Raw genomic sequence first — 14,760 nt, forward strand, 5'->3', positions numbered from 1 at the left:
GCACACTGGACTGCTCACCCAATGCCAAAACAACGCACCTGTGCTAGAGCGTCTCACCACTTCTGAGACACCCCTGGGAAACAAGGAGCCGCAGGTGCAGGCGCCCACGCACACCAAGCGAGCAGGCACACACGTGCACACAATGTTTCCAAGGGAAGCTCAGATCCAAGTTCTTGCTACTGCTATCAGTCTGCATTCCCTCACACGTTCCTCACCACGGTCAACACCTTGCGTCTTCTTCCCTGCTGCACACCGCTCTCAACCCCCTGCACATTTCTGTGGGTGAACAGGGAGCCTGAGCTTCCTTAGCACAGTGCCCTGCCAATGTGGGAGATGCTGAGGCTCTGAGAATGATGCAGGGTTAGCAAGAAACTCAAGTGAACTTTACTGCAAAATCACTTCCCAGACCCAGAGAAGTGTGGCTCCTCTGGTCACCCTTAATGGAAGTGGAGGTGACAGGTGGAAAAGAGTTCGTAATCTCAACACAAGAATAGCATGAATGAATACTCTGTCAGTAACATCTGCTCCACACATCACATTGTGGTCAACAAAAATTTTCCCACAAAATAGGCCCCAGGTGAACAGTATGTGGTCACTCATGAGCTAGTACTAGCCTCTAGACTCATGTTCTGGATCCAGTTAGAATGACTGGACTCTGTGGGGGTGGGGGGTGGGGTGGAGGGGAGGAGGGAGACATATTTAATCTTCCATGAAATTTTAGAGGATCCACAGACCTGCCTGTAGCCTACCCTCCAATTCCTGGTACAGTCACTCTGCCCTAGCGCCTATGGGGACATCTCATCAGGCAAGGGACAAAAATAAGAGGCCGCAAAATCCTAGTACTAGAAAGCACGGCATCCTAAAGCTAGGGAATGTGCCATGAACGTCCTCTCCTGAAGAATCTACATTTTGAAATCCAAAAACAAAAGATAAGACAGTAAGACTTGCTCAGTGTTACACACAAGTCTTCAGAAAATCCAACAACAAAGACTCCCACTGAGGCCTGTGACACGGTTACCCCAATGGTAGCTCTTCCCTTCCCTCCACTCCACTCCAGAGCTGGCATGAAGATGAAGGCAGACGCTGGCTTCAGAAGTTTCGTCTCTAGAGGCCTGTCTTGATGCCCTGATCTACTGAATCCAGATGCTTCTTCCAGCCCCCTATCTAGTGTGCGCAGGTGGGCTGAAAACACCCCGAGAGCCTTGGGTGCCATTGTTCTAGGCATAGCAAGACAGTAGGAAATATGGGGCTGGCAATGGAGCAACCTAAAAGGTGTCAAGGCCGCATCAGACTCCAGGGGCCTTCAGCTGACGCAGCCAGCGAGTGCAAGTTACGGGGAGATGCTGTCTCTGGGGGACTTCCCATTATGGAAGTTGTCTGAATTCTAAAATACAGCGGCCCAGCAGCCAGGATGTCTGTCAGGACGACACCTTTGTTTCCCTTCGCACCCACAGCCGGCTTTGTCCATCTACACTAATAGTGAAACACATCGCACATCATTAAAAAAGGAAAAAAAAAAGTTTCAAATTTAATTACCCAGTTATTTCAAAAGGAGGAATTAAAACTGATCCTTAAAAAACAAAACAAACAAACAAAAAAAACTATCATCATGAGAACATAAGTCAGAAATCACAAATCAAATCAATAAAACATATGTTTGATTAGGGTCAAACTGGGTAACCAATTAAAATTTGCATCTTTAATAAACACCTATAGTCTAGTAGCATAAATCACTGTTATGTCATTTGTCCCAGAAGAGTAGGTTCCTTAAAGCCTGCTTAAACGGCACTCTTGCATACTCCAGCACAGACCTGAATTGTACATAACCTATCATCCCTCAGGCTGCCCAGACTTTGCTAGTGGCAGGACTGGCTGTGAACCACTTTCTCCTTCCCAGCAACACTGGGGAAGGACAGACAGTCGCCTATGAGAGAGGCCAATGTGAAAACAGTTTACTAATGACTTCCCAACATGGGAGGCGAAAAACTTCAGGAATCTATTTTGCTGTCATCTTCAGCATGTCGTTCAATATGTCCTGCAACATCCTAAGGAGAGAGAAAAAAAGAAAGAGTTGGGGGAGGGCTGTGAGACTCCAATGGGTAGTGGAGCAGGAGGAAGTTAAAGGTGAGGAACACCGTCCTGGACCGTGTATACATAGGTGGGAGGCTCTGGCGTCCTGCTCACCTCGGGACACTATTCACTCACAGATGCCATCTCACCTTAGCACAAGAGCACAGGCCTAGGGACTCTGCATAAGAGCTTTATTTTAAAAAGCCCAATTGCCAGGCGGTGGTGGCACATGCCTTTAGTCCCAGTACTCGGGAAGCAGAGGCAGGTGGATCTCTGTGAGTTTGAGGCCAGCCTGGTCTACAAAGTGAGTCCAGGACACCCAGGGCTATTACACCCTGTCTCAGGGGGAAAAAAACCCCAATTATTATTACTATTATTTTTTAAATCTTAATTAACTTACAAGTTCCAGAGTAATAAAAAGGAAAGTTCCTAGGCTCTCCCTATTAATTACAATTCTGGACAGTTAAAAAGCAAAAGGGAAGGGGCTGAAGAGATGGCTTCAGCAGACAAGAACCCTGTCTGCTCTTCCAGAGGTCCTGCGTTCGATTCTCAGCACCCACATGGTCGTTCACAACTGATGCTGTCTTCTGGCATGCAGGTGCCATGCAGATAGAGCACTCATACATAAAATAAATCAATAAAATCTCAAAGGAAAAAAAAAAAAGAAAAAAAAAAAAAAGAAAAAGTAAAAGGGCTTGCTGGTCTTTGCTCTAAGTCAGCATTTAAAGCCCTTTGGGGATTGCACAACCCTTCCACAGGGACTGCGCATCAGACTTTTACATTACGATTTTTTTTTTTTTTTTTTTTTTTTTGGTTTTTCGAGACAGGGTTTCTCTGTGTAGCCTTGGCCATCCTGGCCTCGAACTCACAGCGATCCGCCTGCCTCTGCCTCCCAAGTGCTGGGATTAAAGGTGTGCACCACCACGCTCGGCTTACACTAAGATTCTTAACAGCTGCAAAATTACAGTTGTGAAGTAGCAACAAAATAACTTTATGGTTGGGGGTCACACAACGGGGTCACAGCACTAGGAAGGTTGAGAACTGCTGCTCTCTGCTCTGCTGAGCGTAGGTTGATCTAGTCCCACAGAAATACCTGCTTTGATCCTTTCCTGGCTGTGAAGAAAGCATCACAGTTCTTCCAGCGACACTTCAGCGTCTGGAAGTTGGGATTGGTGTGGTCAGTCAGCAAGTGTTGTTTTAAGTGATCCACAACGCCAAATATCAGTGCACAGCCATGCCACTGTGAGAAAGAGCGAGGGACACATCAGGGAAAGGATGACAAACACCCACACGTGCAAACACAGACACTCCCCCCCTCACCATGTAGCTCTGACTGGCCTAAACTTGCTAGGAAGACCAGGTTAGCCTTGAACGCTCAGAATCCAGATGCCTCTGTGTAGGAGTGTGCTACCATGCCAAACTAAGGCATATTCTTTATCTTGCATTGTAAAATAAAATTTGTCACATTTATTCTGTAATCCATTTTTTACAAAAGGCCAGCAGCTTTCCCTTAACCCTGAAAATGATGTACACAACAACTTAAGAATGATGAAAATAAACTACAGAACGATGCAAGCATTAGGAAGGTAGAAGCAGGAGGATCACGAGTTCAAGACCAGCTTTGGCTGCACAGTGAGTGGGAGGCAGCCAGTCTGGGCTACCAGAGACCTGTTTCAAACAAACAGTGACCTGCTTTGGAAGTCTGGCTTTTAAAACTCACACCTTCCGCCGGGCATGGTGGCGCACGCCTTTAATCCCAGCACTTGGGAGGCAGAGGCTGGTGGATCACTGTGAGTTCGAGGCCAACCTGGTCTACAAATTGAGTCTAGGACAGCCAAGGCTACACAGAGAGACCCTGTCTCAAAAAACAAAACAAAACAAACAAACAAACCAAAAAAACCTCACATCTTCTATCTCTTGAATCACAATCTTAAGACAAAATGTAACTTTCCATAATTTTTTGTGTGGCTCAACCTCACATGCCATTCATGAAATGCAAAGCTTCTATTTTTGCTTTTAAACCTACAGTCTTAAAATGGATATTATGATGTCTAATTCCAGATGTTCATTTGCATTTTTAATTAGCATGTATTAATTATGCACTTCTCACATGTATACAGTGTGACTGACCCCCCATCTCCTGTGCCCTGCACCCCTGCTGATCTCCTCAGCGTTCTACCTCTTGTCATGTTTTCTTCTTCCTTCTCAAAACTGCCCCAATGGGCTTCATCAGGGTTGCTTACAGAAGCACTGTAACCCAGAGGCCACAGCACCCCAGGAGAGCACTGCCCAGAGGCCACAGCACCCCAGGAGGTCTCTCTCCTCCTAGCAGGCACTAACTGTCTACAGATCCTCAGGGATGGTGGGACCCCGAGAACCCTTCCTTCTGGGATGTTCATTACTAAACAGTAATGAAAATCTGGGGTTCCCCCCAGCCTTCGTATGTATTGTAGGTCTAGTCCTCTATTTTGATTAGTTCCCCTGAGAAGACTAACAAGCTAAAAAGTAATGAGGCTACAGACAAGCCTAGAATCAAATTTGAAGAAATATATCCAATATTCCATTAATTCTAAGTAGGTCAGGGTTTAGGGAAAAGAAACCCAGCATTACCAATGTCTCTCTCGATGGACACCTCCAGTGCTAGAACCGACTAAAAATACGGTCTACAGAGATGATGCTTAAGGTTTATGGGCTAATTATTAGTTCTCATTCTTTAAAAACCATACAATTTCGCCCTGTGGTCTATGTTAAGGCTATAACATTAAAATGGAAGCTCTTCTTTGCCTATTCATCAGAAACTAGCATGGAAATAAGTCAAGCCATAAGTCCTTTTGTAATGCCTGAGGAGCAGTGTGCAGAGGGGAGAGACTACAAAATTAGCACCACTAGTCACTTCATGTACTGTCGTAATAACAAAACAGAAGCCACCCAGGAGAGTAGACTTCAGTGGCAAAGGACCTGCCAACCATGTGTGAGGTTTCACACTCAGTACTGCACAAGACAAAACACGCCCCCACCCTAAAACAAACAACTAGGAGACAAAGTGAGAAGACACTATTTACACATCTCATATCTAACTTGGGAAACTTCATGAACTACAAATGCTATGCGGATGGATCAAGAAGAACCAGCAACACTGACGTCTGGTGACAACAGTCTCACTGCTCACCCAACAGCGGTAGTTCTGCATCAGATTCAGCCTCACAGCCTGGATGCTGCCATCATAACAGCCAGTGTAAATCTGAAGAGAGAGGGTTAGGCTATCAGAGTAAACACACATGGAGAAACAGCTACAAAACACCTTTCATAGAAGTGTAAATAAACACATACTCCTTAAGTAAAGCCAGGGTTACGACACCAAAGTGGAACAGTAATTTCTAGACCTTCTGGTCTGAGCCCCTTGAAATTGTGCCCTTTACAGGACCATTCTTGACCTATGGCTCACAGGAAGGATGGCAGGGCTCCAAGGTTCTACTTACTCTATACTGGGACAGGGCTGCTAACTAGGAGTCTATATTCATTGCAAGAAAAGGCTTTATTACCCAAGATCTTGAAAATATCCATCCTGGTTTGTAATGGAATTTTTGGTTTCTTTAAAACCCAGTTATGTTATGTTTTTGTTTTAGTCCCAAGTGTGGGATATGGGGCTGCTTTTAGTTTGTCCATAGCTGATAACAGCCTCAAAGAGGGGCGTGATCTTTGCTAGCTGGAGTTAGTTTAACTCTGAGGACTTGGAGAGGATATATACCAGAGCCCAGAATTCAACCTTGCAATTAAAAGTAAAACCGTCTAAGTTAATTAAGCAGGTACCCAGGTGCAGCGGCACCTTCAATCCCGGCACTGAGGCAGAGGTGCAGGCAGGCTGATCCTACTGAGTTCTAGGCTAGTTTGGTTTACATAGTGTGTTCAAGGCCTAACAAGGTTACAAAGTAAAACCTTGCCTAAAAAACAAGGTAGAATGTAGGGTTAGGTGAGCTGTCTGTAACTATGCTGCACTGTCCAAATAGTTTTCAGTGTCCTGCTCAGAGCACGTCTGCAAAAGCATTGTTCTCTGATTAAAGCATCTAATTGCATCTTCCCTTTAACAGTGATAATGAATTTTACTGCATTATTTTAGCTATTCACAGAGACAGAGTGGTCAACAACATTGTTGGGTTACTTCCACTGTGACACTCAGTAACCGGGCCCATTATAGGCAAGCTGGAAAGATGTCACTTTGGAAAAAGTAGAAGTAGACACATTATTATTATTATTAGCACATAGAAGTTCAAATAAACATCTGACAAAGCAAGTAGTACTCACCACACTTTTATGGATGGTCATACACATAATCATGTCTTTGTGCCCTCCGTAAACTTGCAGTCGATCATGGGACTTAAGAAGAAGAAAAAAATTAGAGCATTAAGTCAAAGGAGGACACGGACACCAATGTCTTTACAATCAAAGCCTCAAACCTAAAGGTACTGTGAGGAGGATGGGCAGGTTTTTAAGAGGCCGTGGATGCTCTCCAGAAAGCATGTTCAGTTGTCAATGATGACACTAAGGCCAGCACTTGGAAGATGAAGGCTGGGGTCAGTGATACCCTTAGCTACACAGGAAGTTAGAGCTGGGCTACACACCTCCTCCCACTCCCTATTCACCTATCCACCCATGCACCAAAACAGAAAAAAAGAAAAGCAGTGAAAAATCATGGTAGTTTTGATAGCCAAGAGCCTGAGCAAGTACCTCAGAGTGGTTTCTTAGTGCAGTCTCTGACCTGGCTGCTTCCTACCCATTTTAGAAGGCTTCTGAAAGTGGGGATTTGAAGGCGCCAACCCGACCTTCCTCTACCACAATCCCCTCAAGATAGTCATGCAAAGTGTGTGGATCTAGTCCTACCTGTAACTCATAGACCCGAACAAACTTGTCCAGGCAAGCAGTCACCATCACTTTCCCCAGGATTTTCACCACAGTCACTGCGTGGTTGTGGCCTTTATAGATGCGCACAAGCTCACCAGTCTGCACCAGACAAGAGGCGGCAGTCACTAGACTGGTTTTTAGGATTCCAGGTACACTGTATACGACTATAAAGTTCTAAAGGAAAATTCCAAGGCTCCCGTAAACAAGTACAGCAGTTCTAGTGCTAAGAGCTCAAGTTTTTACTCACAGCACCATTACCTAGAGAAAACATCACATATAACCTCAGGGTTTAACCTTTATCAACAAGGTGGGCAGTGGCGGCACGCATCTGTAACCCCAGCACTCAGGAGGCAGAGGCAGCAGATCTCTGAGTTTTTGAAGCCAGCCTGGTCTACAGAGGGAGTTTTCAGGACAGCCAGGGCCACAGAGAAACCTTGTCTCAAGAAAACAAAACAAAACACATTTATTGACTTTGTGTATTTGTGTAGGTACAGCACGCCATGGCCTACATGTTGGAGGTCAGAGGACACCCTTGGCCAGCCAGCTCTCTCTGCTTCCCGTGAGGGCTAAGGTATAGAGTTCATGCACCTTTAATAGCTAAGCCATTCACCAGCCACTCTCTCTCTCTCTTTTTTTTTTTTTTTTTAAACAGAGGTCTGAGTGCACCACCACTGCCTGACATCCTCTCTATTTTTGAAGTGTGACTATCCCTGATCCAAATATCAGAAATGCTCTAAAGAACTCCACAGCTTACCCCATGTATCAAGTCGCAGTCCAAACTCAGACATACTAAAAACAAAATTAGCTCAGATACAATAAAATTATCTTTAGGTTAAGTATATATGAAATAAATTTTGTATTTACACCTAAGATATCTATTTTACATATGCAAATGCAATGTACAAACATACAAATCTGAAATAAGAAGTAATAGCCAAGCTGTACTCTCACTTTTATCATTTATGTCAGGACGGACCTACTACAGACCAGGGACAACTAACTATTTGCATCTGAGATTCGAGGGCAGCCTCTTAGCTGTTTGTATCTGTTCTACTTTAAACACTCTCTAAGACCTGTGGCCCTCAAGTTTAAAAGAGGCATTCAAGGGGCTGGAGAGATGGCTCAGAGGGTTAAGAGAGCCATCTGCTCTTCCTGAGGTCCCGAGTTCAATTCCCAACAACCACATAGTGGCTTACAACCACCTGTAATGAGATCTGGTGCCTTCTTGTGATGGGCAGGCACACGTGTGGGCAGAATATTGTATAAATAATAAATAAATCTTTAAAAATAAATAAAAGAGGCATTCAAAAGGAACCTTCTATAAACTCTAAGTCTTTCTCTGATTAATTCTTTTTGATGAGATCAGGATTTCCAGGTGGTATGAAACTACCCAAGAGCACACACATGCATATGGGGTTATCATTACTCCTTTTTCCTAAATAATGGCCAGATTTAAAAACCAAGAGGGCTGAGGAAGCCTTCAAGCTTTAGCATCCCATCTAAAAGTCCTTGACTGCACCAGCACAGCTTACGTGGATGTTGTGAGCATGCACCGACTGGTCACTGGAGCCACTGAACACAAGGTCGTTCACCACCTTAAAGAGAAAGCCAATGAATTAGTTTCTGTGCAAGGCTGTTTCCTCTGTAACTTGTAATATATCCTGGTGACTGTGAATTTCCATCCTATTTTGAGATGAACACAAACTGTGCATAAAGTAATTATTTCCCAAACAAAATTTCTAACTGGAAATGCATGCCTTACCACCCGGCACTATGATGAACCTGCCAGGGCATCATTTGGTTTATGACCTCCTCGGGGCAACTATGAACTATTCTAGAAGGCCATAGAGTATGCCCACACTACAATCAGATATGTTTGTTTCTCCCTAGCATTATTAAAAATAGCTGGTTACTTTGTGGCCCAGGAACAGGAGACCACGCTGTGTTCTGAACAACACACCGCACAGTGGCAGACTTGCCATTCAAACCTATCCATTTACTCGCCTTCATGCAAAGAATAGTCTTGCTGTGGCCCTCCAGGGTTCTGAGCAGCAGTCCGTTGCGTGCATCACGGACACTAATGGTACAGTCATAAGATCCTACGACCAGCAGTTTGCGGGCCCCTTCCTGAGCCGTGGCGAGACAGCTGACAGCCCGAGGGCCATGGCATTCAAAGACCTCCTGCCGCTTGTTGTTCTGAAAAACAAACACCATTCCACAAAGCAACTTAGCAGGAAACCGTCAAAAGCAGCTAACCAAACTGCTATAAACCCTCCCACCTACTGCCCGCCCCAAATCTTGAACACTCCACAGGCATGTCAGCCCTCCTCCCCTGAGCTAGGAGAGTGGACTCACACATAACAACTATTTTACATCCTCAATCCGACTGTCCTGACTACAATTACAAACCAACTCCAGTGCACTTTCTGCCAGACTGTGGACTCTTCCATTGTTGCTTTTCTTTTTTGTTTGTTTGTTTTGGTTTTTCGAGACAAGGTCTCTCTGTGTAGCCTTAGCTGTCCTAGACTCACTTTGTAGACCAGGCTGGCCTCGAACTCACAGTGATCCGCCTGCCTCTGCTTCCCAAGTGCTGGGATTGAAGGCGTGCGCCGCCACTGCCTGGCTGTTTTTCTTTTTTGAAACAGGGTCTTGCTATGCAGCCCAGTCAAGCCTTGAACTTACTATGTAGCTAACCCAGATTACTCTCAAACTCACAGAAATGTTCCTGCCTTCCTAGTGCTGGGATTGCAGGCTTGAACCACCAAGCCTACATTCCCATTGTGCTTTGTCCCCCAAAAGATATGAGATATATCTCATGGTATTTCAAAAAAATCTCTACTGAGTTACTCATTTTCTTAATTTTAGATTTATTTTTATCTATTGTATGCTTGTGTGTGCGTGGGGAGGGTTATGGAGGTCCTCAGGGAGGCGTGGGAGGGCACTGGCCTCCATGGATCTGGAGTTACCAGTACTATGAGCTGAGTGATGTGAGTGCTTGAAACGGAACTCTGATCCTCTTAAGCAATGAGCCCTCTCTGCAATGTAATGAAGATTCCAAACACTTGGAGACAGACCTAACCTCTGTCAGCACATGGTACACAGACATGCAGGCAAACCACTCTTACACATAAAGTTAGATAAATAAATCTAAAACAAAACAAATAAGTAAACTTAAATTTTCCACATTCATGTTTCTTTGATCTTCTGACCTTTTCATACCTGCCTCACTTCCAAGATGTCTGTCTAATGAGGTTATTTGACAGAAAATGGCAGCCTTCACATCAGAATGGCATATTTCCACTATAAACTCGAGTTTTACCTCACACTTCATGCACGGTTTCCCTTATGTCTTTTCCCCTGCTTGCCAATCTTGCTTATAAAGCTTCACATGTCCTCAAACAATTTTAAAAAAGATACTTTAGGTACATACACTAAGCAGAAAGCAGCATTTGCAGCAGAGCAATGACTTCAAGCCATCTTGACAAGCTAAGAAACCAGGCTGGACTTCAGGGTCCAGTGATGGACAACCTTGCAAGGTAAACAATCTGCATTAAGTACTATGCTCTGCCTCCTGGACGAATAGGCCAAAAAGAAAAGAGCCAGCCCTGATGTTCAGAATTCCGGCCTATGCAACCATTAACACTTCCCTCTACCTCTCCCGACTTCCAACCATCTAAAACCCTTTTCCTCTTACATCATCAAACTGTCCCTTTCTAATGTCGATCTCTGACAACAAAAACTAACTGTACAAAAAAGAAAAATATTTTATAACTATCACATTTTTCTCCTTAAAAATAAAATTTTAATTTGCTCTTTTGTCTTTATCCTATTGCCTAATTCAATCTGATCAAGAGACTGACACATCAATGAAAAACTCTGCACTTATCACTCATATCAATGGACCAGACCACTTATTAGAAACATGCTAGAGTCTTTAAACTTCATTTTAAAAGTTTCTAAAAGGCCAAATCTATGTTCCATTGTGTTTCTTATACAGCCCCAGCCAGCACTGCACCACAGAGGCACAGGCTGACACGGGGCGTGGCGCTCCACCCAGCTGCACTTCAAACCCTGGTCTCCCATTCCATATTGTGCCCGTTTCCTTTTCTTCAGCTTCAGCCTATCCTTTCCTGTCAGCTGCCCACAAAACCTCCTCCAAGATCTCCCTGATTCCACCTAAGTCTTCCCCATGCTTGTCAAGTGTGCTCTTACTTTCTAAAATATGAAAGGGCACACATCTCTTGAGGTATACCCTATGTGATGGTGGTTTAACTGTCAACTAGACACAACGTAGGACTGTCTGGGAAGAGTCTCAGTGACGATCGTCAGGGTGGTTTGTGGGTAAGAATGTGGGAGACTGTCTTGAACACATTAACTGGGGCAGGTAGGGGAAGGACTCGGACTGCCCAATGCAGGTGTGTAAGTGAAGCAAGGGAGCTAAATAACAAAAAAGCTCGCATGCACTCACTTTCTGACTAGCTGCTTTAAGTTCTTGGCTTGACTCCTACTCAGTGGTCTGTAAAAGTAACCTTTATTCGCCTGGCTCAGTTGATGTCTGGGAGGCTTACTGCCTCCTTCTGCTAACCGAGGCCTAGTCCTGGAAGGTTCTAGACTCTATACAATCTAACTTAGGCCTAGAATGTTTTCTGCCTCTGATACTTACTGCTTAATAAGCTATCCCTTACTTGTTCTTTCTGAGCTCTGGGCTGGCTGGTTCAACTCAGCTGTTTCTGCTCAAACTCCTCCCAGCTGACTTATGTAATCTGGCCTCTCTCTCAGCCTCTGAATTGTTCTCCTTGGCCTCCAACTGACTCAGCAATCTGCTAATCTTCTGGCTTCTTCGCATTTTCTGGCTCATTCTCTCTTCAGCTGAGTTCTCTCTCTACAGCTCATCTCTCTATTACTGCCTTGGTAAAAACTGCCTCTTAAGTAGCTTCCTTTCCTCTCTCTTCTCATGAGAGTTGTGTGTATCCTATTCTGTCAAATCTTGAATTCATCACCTTTTCTGCCACTCAATTAGACATCACTTTCAAACATGGATGTTTCCTTCTACAAAGTAACTTTACTTTTGTTTGGGATTAAAGGCATGAATCACCACGCTTGGATCTAAGCTTTTCTTTACCTGATAATTGTTCTACACCAGGCTGGCCTTGAACTCAGATGTTTGCCTGTCTCCTGGATTACTGACATGTTTGTATTCCAGCTGGATCACACACAGACCTAGAAAGTCTTTGGATGTGATCTCTTGACACAACAGCCATGTTCTGAATTAACATTCCTCTACAGTGGTCTAACCTGGAACTGTCAGTAAAATAAACTCTTTCTCTTTTTTAGTTGCTTTTGGTTGGAATATTTTCTCACAACAACATAAACTAGGATACTCTGGGACCCAGTATAGGAAGATGGTGAAATCTGTTCACCAAATAAATTTATCCTTGGGTTGGGAAAGAGTGAGGCTTGCACGGCTGTTAAAGGAATCCTCAAATTTGCTTCACGAACCCTAAATCAGTCTCAGCAGCATCCATGTCATACATACTCAGGGATTTCGGATGCTTCTTCCATGGTGTCACTTTTAAAATGAGACAGACTGGTTTAACCTATGACTCACTGTTTGGCCCAAATAACCAGGCTTGGTTTAATTTAGTAGGGCCGCATTTTGGTCCTGGCACATGTTGAGTCTGAGCAGACAGAGTGGAGGATTGGTCTCCCTTACACTAGAAGATAGATAGCTGTTTTTGAATAAAGGCTAGTTCTATTGTTTCCCCAAACAAGAAGAGACAAATGGCTGCTTGCTATTTCCCACCATACATATTCACTCTACGTACAAAGGGCAGGGAAATCCAGCCTCCTCTCTCAGCCACTAACCTTTATGTTGAAGGTGACCACAGTGCCATTTGCCAGGCCAGCGTAGAGGATTCGCCATCGATTATGAAGGCAGAGAACCCGATCTTCCAACTCTAACTGTTCTATACATTCTCGGGTCTGAAAAAACAAAACAAAATAAAAAACCAATCCCTTAGTAACAGGGGAGAGTGGCAAACGAGATGTGTTCCTCAAAAACACTTTAAAATGATGCTGAAAAGCACATAGTAGACTATCTTAGGTAATCTTCCTTTGAAATAGAAGGCTAAGAGCTCAAGGTCAGGGTATGAAGACTGTTAAAAAAGTAAAAAATTCTAAAGATACTGATATGTCCAATTAAAAAATGTATAAAGAGCTGACTTGAGTCTTAAGTCTCTTAAATGAACAAAGATAAGCAATAAGGTTGCATCTGGTGACTGTAACTCGGTTGACTGACTGAGTACTCGTCTAGCGGGCATGGAGCCCTGGTTTCAGTCCCCAGCACATCATAAACAGGGTGTGGTGGCATTTGGGAGATATAAGCCGGAGGAGCAGAAGTTCTATGGAATTACCTTGATGCCAGCCTGGAATACACAAGACACTGGTGTGGAGGCCAGAGGACAGCCTGCAGAAGCTGGTTCTTTCTTTCCACCTTGCAGATCTGAACTTTGGTCCCAAGCTTAACAACAAGTGCCTTTTCCCACTGAGCCATCTTACAGGCCCCATGCTTAGCTTTTTAAAAATGGGTTCTGGGAATAGAATTCATGTCTTCAAGGCAAGCACTTTACCCAGTGACTTTCTTCCCTTGCCCCCATAAAGTTAACCTTTAGAGACATTAACAAGGGCCAATGAGATGGCCTGTGGCCAAGTCTGATGAAAAAAACTGTAAATCATCCTCAGACGTCCATATACATACAGATAGATATATACACACTCATATAAAAAGTAAGTACATGTAATTTAAAAATACTGTAACTAGGCCCGGGCGTTGTGGTGCACGCCTTTAATCCCAGCATTCCAAAGGCAGAGGTGGCAATCGCTGTGAGTTCGAGGCTAGCCTGGTCTACAAAGTGAGTACAAGACAGCCAAGGCTACACAGAGAAATCCTGCCTCGAAAAAACAAAACCAAACAAAAAATTTGTAACTAGAGTTAATTCTGGCACCCGCTACGAAGGTAAGCCCAAAGGGAGCTATACTGTTACAGTATAAATGATCAGATATTGATGAAGAAACAAAAAAAATGTGGCGTATGCTAAACATCTTCCTCCCTAAGATGGTAACAGTATGCTAAAATAAGTTTAGAAGCAAAAATGAGAAAGTCACACAAGTAGAATGATGGTAAATACAGCTAAAGTCCTCTGTGGCCATTTTGGTTTCTCTTACCTTAACATTGTAGCAGCGGATGGTGTGGTCACTGGAGCCAGTGTAAAGGGCTGAATTCTTCCCAGAGGTGTGAGTGACAAGGAGGCAGTTCACTTTGGAAGTGTGGCCCTCAAAGACACCAATACACTTCCGACTCTAAAGTCAAGCACAGGTCAGATTATTACTCACAGGATTAGAAGATGTGGTGTTTACACTAGCAACGTCCACTGTGGTCTTAGGTATCTGCACTCCGTCCCCGGGTGGTGTGCTATCTCGGGGAGCTTTGGGTGGTGCAGCATTGCTGGTCTAAGCTTATCAGCGGGGTGGGCTTTGAGAGGCTTAGGTTCATGGCATTTCCAGTTCACTCTCTCTGCCCCATTCCTGAGGCGCATGATGGGAGTTTCCTAATCTTGCCACAATGCCTGCTGCCACACTGTTCCCGCCATATGGACTACAACCCTCTGGAGCTGTAAGTCCAAATAAACACCTCCTTCTAGAAGATGCCTTGGTTATGGTGTTTTGTCACAGCAATAGAAAAGTAACTTATACAGAGAAATTAAGACAATGCCTTTTGTTAATAAAAACAGG

At 44.2% G+C, this 14,760-nt stretch overlaps 1 protein-coding gene across 1 annotated transcript in view; it reads right to left on the reverse strand.

Annotated features, from left to right (window-relative positions):
* Positions 1 to 1,599: 1,599 nt before the first annotated feature.
* The window catches only part of Znf106 (zinc finger protein 106), a 54,147-nt gene continuing 40,986 nt past the window's right edge, over positions 1,600 to 14,760 (reverse strand). The window contains exons 14-22 of the mRNA XM_051144469.1: positions 14,194 to 14,328; positions 12,835 to 12,951; positions 8,974 to 9,165; positions 8,502 to 8,564; positions 6,949 to 7,068; positions 6,373 to 6,444; positions 5,240 to 5,311; positions 3,164 to 3,310; positions 1,600 to 2,045 (exon numbers count right to left, since the gene is read on the reverse strand). Of these exons, the coding sequence (XP_051000426.1) occupies positions 1,989 to 2,045; positions 3,164 to 3,310; positions 5,240 to 5,311; positions 6,373 to 6,444; positions 6,949 to 7,068; positions 8,502 to 8,564; positions 8,974 to 9,165; positions 12,835 to 12,951; positions 14,194 to 14,328 (975 nt within the window). The 3' untranslated portion in view covers positions 1,600 to 1,988. The remainder of the gene's footprint in view (positions 2,046 to 3,163; positions 3,311 to 5,239; positions 5,312 to 6,372; positions 6,445 to 6,948; positions 7,069 to 8,501; positions 8,565 to 8,973; positions 9,166 to 12,834; positions 12,952 to 14,193; positions 14,329 to 14,760) is intronic.

This window comes from Acomys russatus, chromosome 4 (genome assembly GCF_903995435.1).
Source record: "Acomys russatus chromosome 4, mAcoRus1.1, whole genome shotgun sequence".
In the NCBI taxonomy this organism is placed as follows: domain Eukaryota; kingdom Metazoa; phylum Chordata; class Mammalia; order Rodentia; family Muridae; genus Acomys; species Acomys russatus.